Genomic DNA, 8513 nt, shown 5'->3' with positions numbered 1-8513 from the left:
GTAGCTGTCCAAAGCCTTCTTTTTCAGACCATAACTGTTCCTTCTGGGAGAATCAGTATTCTCAAAAACAATGATGTGGGGTTTATAATATATCTTTTTAACCTGTAAGAAAAACACAGTACCATCGGACGCTTTAGGAATATTAGATAGAAGTTTTAAGTTCCATATGGTTTTTCACAGATGTTTTGTCTGTGAAACTCTGTCTCTTTGGCAATATGAAAAGAATTAAGTAGCATTGAGCAGTGACTACTGAAACTAAACTGATTGTTGTTTGAACAGTCTAGTCTGCTTTTAAAATACTTGCTTTCCACTGGTACCAAGTAATTCAACTGTTACTTTGTGAGCATATCAGCATCATCTGAAAATGATTCATAGGTGGATTTAAAGTCAAGTCTAAATTCATCAAATTCTAAAGTTACCACACATGTTTCCAGTCCAAAGCGAGGATTTATTTTCTCTGTAACACAGCCAGTCAATTTAAAAACCACATGGTTATTTTCTTTGCAAACATTTAGATGTGTGCTATGCTTACTGAACAACATTACTGCTGGGAGATCAGCATTCTTGAGGCATCTTGTGAGAAACAACAGAAGAATATTGTAGCCAATTTTTAACTTTCACCTGCCTATTATTTTTACTACAGTAAAAGTTAGCCTAAGGGATAGTTTGTTTGATCATGTGCTAAACAATATATGTTATAATTTAACTATACTAACCTAGAGCCTTAAACAGGTCTTTTATACAATACAGCACCTCCAGGCTAAAGCTGCCTGTTCACACCCAAGTGGTTGCGCTGCAGCAGCCAGCGGTGAGCCGTAAGATGGAGAATGGCCGGAGCAGGTTTTAGGCCACTCGTGGCAGTAGAGATGAGCCCGCCATCTCAGGAGACAAACCCAAGACGCTTTTCTTGGGACCAACCAGCCGTTGCGTCTCAGCTGATACTCGCTGATGGCTTGGCTGAAAGCAATTAATGCCTGCTATAACCTTTGGTTATAGCAACAGGCTGCTCACAGCCCATAGCGGGGAAGCCTGCAGCCGCAAGCACACACCAAGTGCTTCATCCGGAGTAGTAAAACCCACGCTGGCCAGCCTCAGGGGATGGGCTCACAGAATCCTACAAAGCGGTAGGTTTTCATTTCAAACAAGTATAGCGTCAGCAATATACTCAGAAATGAAATACATGTAAAGGTTTTCTGTCAAAATAGATTCTTTCCAGTATATTACTTCAAATATCAGTCAAAAGCATTTACTTGTTAATGCAGAGCACCGAGTGTTACATACAGTTATTTGCATAGAAACACAGAAAACAATGCTGCCATGGTATTAAATATTCGGTACATTTTCTGTTCTTCCTTTAAAAAGTTCTTTATTGTTTTGCACATTTTTTTTTCATTCACACAAAAATGTTTTATTTGCATTTACACTTAGACCTCTGAAAATACCTGTTTTAAAAAACACATCTCTCAGAAATAACAAACTCTAATTTGCTGCATTTAGGAAAAGCCACATGAAGATACTGCTTAAACATTGAGAATCATTTGTCCTCCAGTTCAATAATCTCTCTAAGCCAAGAAAAAACTTGTCCATTTATTTCTTCCATGACATCATCTGTTGTTCGTCCTTTGACTGCCATCCCGTGGTTTGCTTTATCAATCCAGTGGATTTTTTTAGGGGCTTTCATTTTGCTTGCCACACCTTCCAGTAATTGCTATGGAGAAAATAAGAATGAAAAAGTTAGAGAACCAGCTGCTACAAACTGCACAACTCACAGCTGTCTCTCGTGTTGCTTGTGCAACACGTAATAGGCAGCTCTTAAAAACAAAATGGATCTGCATGCACATTAAAAACATGCTGATAGAAAAGGCGTGATGATACTGTGTTCAGTAGTGGAATTTGCTCAAAGGTTAGCCCTCACTCAGACACAGGGTAGCAGAAAACTAGAACTTAAAAACTGCAAAGGTCACAACCCTGTGCAGGCTCCTTCCCCGCAAAGGGGGAAGGACGAAGGAATGCAGTCTTGCTGCCAGAGGGTAGTACTAACAGTAAAATGACAGAACTTCTTACGTCAGATTTGTCTACAGTGGCAGAGTAGCAATATAATTCCCTAGAGGCTGGCTTAGACTCTGGTCAACTTTCTCGGCAAACAGATCCAAGAACCAGCTCAGAAAGTCTTTCCCCATAAAGAGGGCAGTCCGAGGACCTGCTGGTTGCTAGCCTGACTTCTGTTGGTGACAACTCCTCACGAAAGCATTGTGACTCCTTAGAAACTGCCAAGCATGGAAAATGCCAATTGCACGCAGTCCCAAATTCAAGCTGAACTGCTCAAGAACAACAGATACCTATTTCTAAGGAAACAAGGCAGAAAACCACTGTATTCGGATCTCGGCACACCTGTTCTTCATCTCTACAAAAATACCACTTTCTACCACAGAAGTCTGACTTGTTGGTAGAACTGCTTTGCTAGAATTTCTCATGAAAACGTGACAAATGTGGACTGGTAGCACAGCACAGTGTTTATGTTTTGTAACCTGAAATGGTTAAAACAGAATAGCAATTAACTCGCTCCTTCCACAGGCCACTTTTAATTTGCCCAATCTTATCCTACCAAAAAAGACAAAATATTTAAATTAGCAGTATTTTAGTGGCCCAAAGATAAGTTTGCTAAAGTGGATGATCAAGCATGATCCAGAAGTTTTAAGCAGCAAAAGAAAGCACGCCCAGGCTTCCTCATGTTCGATGAAGCTTCCTACCCAAGGCTTCCTTCAGAAGACCTGTATCTATTTAGAGAAGGCTGTTAATCAAAGTCACAGCTGTGTATACCAGTACAGACATCACTCAGACTCATTCCTATGCCTGCATACTGCCCCTTCACAGCAGGATTTACAAGGGTACTCACTTTTTCACACATCTCATCTGCTGATCCTGAGACAAACAGCACCGGACACCTGATAAATAATAAATCTTCATCCCGGAACTTGGACTGAAGTTTTGGTCGATGCAATGGGTAAGATAAACATACTAGACCTTGAATGAAGTCATCATCATCCTCCTGGCTAAGATGACGTATCACAGAGGCGGCAGCTCGTGAGCCCATGGAACGGCCTTTCTCCCATGTTAAAATAAAGGGAAAAAAGTGTATCTGCTGTCATCTCATCTACATTCTGTTTGAGTAAACAACTCCTAAAAACAACCCAGCTGAGTGTATTTCAGCCTACCAGTAGTACCAGATGCTAGGGATGCTTTTATTCATTTACTCCATGAAAAATATTAATCCTAATTTCAACATTTTCTGCTAAAATAGTTGTCTGGTTATATTATGTTTTCAAATCCTCATTTAAAAAAGAAGGAGGGAAAAAAAAAAAAAGAGATAAATGGAGAGGATCCTTTGCAATACTGGAAGGAACAACAGCCCATCCTGGGGGCAGGAGGAAGAGAGGGACAGGTCCTATGCTCCAGACCCTTGAAATTCCAGATAGCAATGTTGTTATCTTTTATCATTTTTTTCATGCAACCTTAATCTTAACTAAACCAACTAGCCTAAACTAAAAACAAAGTTTTATATGCCTTACTCCCAAAACAAATCCAGCAAGTGTTTATGCACACCTCAAACTTCAGCCTAAAAGTAAAAGTAGAAGGGGGGAAAAAAAAAATAATAAAGTGTGAACTTGTAGCATGACATCAGTCAGTAACAGCAAGGGGATATCAAAATACCTCCTCAAAGAAGAGGCATATGAGCTGACAATGCTCTGTAATTGAGTGTTAGAAGTAGCCGATTCCAGTGGGATTAACTTGCCTCAGCGCAGATTTGGTTTCGCTTAGTCAGAGAACATTCAGGGTTTCCCATATCACGTCATTCCTAATCACACCCATCTACTTCCCTTTTTCACATAATATAACTGATTTTCTATCTGCCACTAGGTTTTATCTACCAAAACCTGCTTTAGAAAAGTGGATTTCCATTTACCAGTAACCAGAATTCTTCAAGACCCGCAGTTAATGAGTACACATGGATTATCAGAGAACTCATGCCCTGTCACTTAAAAGCGACAAGGAAGTTTTCTCCCAAGGGACCTAGAAAACTCCGTCTGTTCCTCATTCCTTCCTCCTTCTGGAGGAAGATCTGTGGCATCCCGAGGAGGGTGAATAGGCCTAGGCAGCCGCGCTCCCACAAGAGCATGGGTGAAAGCCGCAGGCTGGATGTTCCCACTTGCGACCCGAGCAGCAGCGCTGCTCAAGCCAGCCGCGGGAGAGCCGCGGCCAGCTGTGGGGCTGGCAGCATTCAGGCACCCCAACGCAGATCTGTCAGTGGGCCTGGCACCTGCAGTCAGTGGCCTGCTAATCAATTAATGCAGATCACAGAGCATTCAGCTCTCTGTAAAGGGGGTCCTCCCAGCAGATAGCTGAAGTGCTCTCCCTAAGCAATACTGACTAGCAGGAGTTTATTCAGCTTGTTCCCAAGTTAGACAGCAAGCTTTTAGCGCCCACCTCAGACTGACACCTGCCATCCACATCTGTTCGTTCACTTCTTACCAAAGTGGGACAGACTTAAAAAATGAAGTAATTGCAGATTGCTATCATCAGAGGCAGTGTAAGAGAGAAAATTATAGGTAACAAGAACAATACCTGCAAGGAAGACACCCGAAAGTTTATAATCATCAGAAAGCTTTAAGTATTCCTAAAGAAATGAGACAAAGAGAAACATTACAAGTCAGAACTAAGGCAGCGGAGAGGTGGGGATATTTTTGTTTGTAGCTACTGAACACAAAATGGGAAACTCTTTCAGCACTGCAGATTAAATAAAGAACAGATACATACAAGTTGCTACCTTGTTTTTTCACACAAATGATTTCATAATATTTTGCAGTAACAACATAATAAACATAAGCAATTTCACATTAGTTCTCAGCAAGTCTAAAGTTTCAAATGCCCTATCAGGTTACCAAAACAGAAATGGTTACTGTGTATCAACTCAGTTCTAGTAACAGACCACATGCACACTCTTAGCCCATCAGAAGGCAAAGTCAGTTAGCAAAAATGCCCTTCAACGTTTAAGACACAATCATTTATGTCTAACAGAGAAGATAAAATTCAGCAACAAATTTTTCAGTTTTAGGAGATAACTAATCAGATGCAATCGAGGCCTTTAAATTATCTTTACACAGCAGCCCATTAATATAAACGCACTAACAACATTATGCTTTTTCAAAAAAGAACAGAGAACAGATCCCCATTAAAGCTAGCAAAGTCTAACCTCAAATTAATGTACATATAATTACAATAACATTATACAAATTTTAAGAATTGGACTTAGTTCCCCGATAAAAATGTCTGATGCTCGATGCAAAGAGCTCAAGGTACCTTCCCACGCCCCAGTAAAAGCAGCTGATCAGGAGAAAATTCCCACTCTTTCCTACACCCTCCAGAACAGGAGGATACTCTAAGGTGATACTATTACAACAAAAGGTTGCTCATTTTAACAAATAAATCTAGGTATATAAGAACAAGTAATGTAGCAGCAGCAGAAAGAGATAAAAACATGCATGTAACAGTTTAAACTGATTTGGAAATCAAAGACTACTTAGTTTCTAGGGCTCCCACATGCTACTCCCAATCTCTTTTGCTTCAACTCCTCCTGTGACCCAGATTCCCCTACTCTTTCCCCCAAGGCTTGTTCTCCCAGCTGCCAATCCTCAGAGACCCAGCACAATTCCCAGGTCAGCTTCCTTCCTCTCAAAACCACTCCCAAAGCTGTATCCCTTAATCCTCCTCCCCTCACCAAGCCCTCCCAGAACACCTGCCCCTTGTTACCATCCTAAATACTTCATTTTTGCCAGCTGGTTTTCCACAAAATATCCTTGCTTTCTTCACATCCTTTTCTCAAGCTTTTCTTTTTCTCCCCGACCTCAAACCCACATATTTGCTGCAGCTGTTCTAGCTATTGCCTGTATAAAAATTGTTCCTGCTGTTTCTGCTCATGGGCACTGCTCCATTCAGCTAACCATCATTTCTAATTTTCCCATTGCTGCTTGACTAATAGCTGGTAGTAATTTAAGAAAGCCAGAAGCAGGCAGGATTTGGGGGTTTTTTGTTTGTTTGATCCTGTGCACCCATGGATCTAAGTTTTGGCATAATTTGGTCACTTCTTACCACAACTGTTTTGAAGGCCTTAGTCCTATAAGCAATGTTAAGGCCTTTACAAGTAAACCTCAGGCACAGAACTCCATGGGATGCAAGATAGGCTGCCAAAGACACTAAGTGAGGGAAATTCATATCTCCTCCAGCTCCATGGGTAAGAATCACTCCATATCTTGATTTCTTCTCTGGGACAGAAAAGATAGCATCAAGATATTTGTTTCCAAAAGGTATTTTCACTTTAACCTAGAAATGAAACAAGAAACAGTATAATTAAGGAAAAAAAAAAAAAAAAAAAAAGGAAAGCATGTTCCCAGTCTACACATTATGATGAAGAAAAATCAGACAAGAAAGAAAGAAATTAAAATTGCAAGTCCACTTTTATTTCTTCTGTTTAAGAGTACTAAATGAGTAGCTCTACCTTTGGCTCAAAGATTTTCCATGCAATAATGGGCAAGTCACCTTATCACTCCACACCTTATTTTCTCCATCAGAAAATGAAGTGTCCCTAGCTTCAAAGGATGCTTCAAGGCATAAACTGAAATGCTTCTTACCTTCTCTATATATCTATATCTAGCTATTCAAGAGCTAACTGCCATAACTGACTTGACTATTAAGTCTTCCACAATAAGAAAAATTAACTCTTCTATAAGACTTAAAAATAAATAGGGAATATGAACTCTTCTATAATTACAGTTTCTTGTAGTGAAAAAAAATATTTTTATCTCCCCTCTCTCACAGACATTATTAAATAAAAGAATTAAGGAAGCCTCTAAACATTTATTACAACCAAATTACTTTGGGTCTCTAGAGCCATATGGAGTACCTAGGATTAAGAGAACTCCGTGCTGGCAGCAACTGTTTAATCCTGTAGCTGTAGGATCCATGCACAAGCTCGATTGCATAGCGAAAAGACCAAAACAGAGTATTATGAAAAATGGCTCTGAATACACTAGTTTTAGATATTACACGCAGCTATAAGAAAAAAATGACAGGAATGACTTTTTTCATTAAGTGTTCAATAATAGACATCGGCAGATGTCACAAGATATGTATTTCATTTATTTGTATAACTGATATTCTAAGATAAGCAAGGCACTTACTCTCTAACTAGCGGCCTAAACCACAGAAATGTAAGACACAGCCCAGCAAGCATTTCCAAATTACACAGCGGTAACCACTCAGTGGAGCGGCAGCCGGCATGTAGTCAAAGGCCGGCCTGTCCCCAAGGGCAGGGGGAGACAGCCTAGGGTCAGACAAAGCCCGCTCCGGGCTGGCGGCGGGCCTGCAGCCGCGGCAGGCGTCGCGAGGAGCTGCATGAGGCACGAGACCAGCTGCTGTCGAGCCGAATGCACGGGGGCCGGACAGCACAGGTGCCCCCGTACGCGCTGCAGCTTCCGAAAGCAAAAAAGGAAAAGACGCCGGGGCTGGGGTGAAACACACTTCCACGGGGCAGCCGCCTCCCGAAGGCTCTCCCTGGCGGCGGCCCTACAGAGGCGCTGCGTGCGGGGAAGGAGGCGGCGGCTGCCAGCGGCCTCCCGGAGCTGCTACCTTTACCCTCTGCCCACCTGCAACGGGCGGAGGGCGGCAGAGGATGGCAGCCAGACGCCTGGGACGGGCAGCAGCCACGCCTGGGCGTACAGAGACGGGCAGGAGTCTGAACAGCCCGGGCTGCTGCCTCCTGACCACCGGGCCACCGCCCAGGGAAGACGCCAGGCCAGGCGGGGCTCGGCGGGCCGGCAGCCGTGCCCACCCCGCTCCCCGCAAGGCAGGGGCGGCACCACGCCCGCCCCCCGCCGCTTCCCCCGCTCTGGGCGCCCCTTAGAGGCCAACAGCAGTTGCCACCGGCTGCGGGACCTCACGCATCCGAAGGCAAAGCAGGCACACGGACCCCCGCGGCGGCCGCTCTGCCTCCAGCCGCGGCCGCGGGGCCGGGCCACGCGTCCTGCGGCCACCCCGGGGCCGCCCCGGCCGCCGGTGACCCCGCGGGGCTCCCCCCGGGCTCGGGGCCTCACGAGCCCCTCGCCGAGGAGGGCAGCCCGCCTCTGAACCGCCGGGCCCCTCCACGCGTGAGGGGGCGGCTGACGGCGGCGGGAGGAGCCAGGACGACGGCGGCCATACCTCTGCCTGCCCGCTCATGCCGCCGCCGGCCCCGCGCCCGTGACGTCACGCGAATGACAGCCCTCCGCTCCGCCGCCGCTTGAGAGGGCTTCCCCGCGCGGGGTGGCTGCCGTGGCGCTTGATTGGCCCACAGGTGCGCGAAGCCCCGCCCCTCGCCCGTCGGGGCGGGGCTAGGCAGGCGGCGCGCGCGGGGGCTGTGGGGAGCGGCAATGGCGGCGCGGGGCGGGGCTGCGCGGGCGGCGGCAGCGGGGGCCGCGCTG

General features: G+C 45.0%; 1 protein-coding gene across 1 annotated transcript; it reads right to left on the bottom strand.

The window, feature by feature from the left end:
* Nucleotides 1-1534: 1534 nt before the first annotated feature.
* On the bottom strand, nt 1535-8291 carry TEX30 (testis expressed 30; the record flags this gene model as incomplete). The annotated part of the gene is made up of 5 exons (XM_082337629.1): nt 8254-8291; nt 6148-6378; nt 4624-4675; nt 2897-3102; nt 1535-1708 (listed from the first exon to the last, which is right to left on the bottom strand). The coding sequence occupies exons 1-5, from the start codon at nt 8269-8271 to the stop codon at nt 1535-1537; spliced, it is 681 nt and encodes a 226-aa protein (XP_082193755.1). The 5' UTR covers nt 8272-8291.
* Nucleotides 8292-8513: the final 222 nt, after the last annotated feature.

This window comes from Platalea leucorodia (assembly GCF_965183815.1).
Source record: "Platalea leucorodia genome assembly, chromosome: 2".
NCBI classification, from domain to species: Eukaryota; Metazoa; Chordata; class Aves; order Pelecaniformes; family Threskiornithidae; genus Platalea; species Platalea leucorodia.
This window is presented reverse-complemented; position numbering and strand designations above follow the sequence as displayed.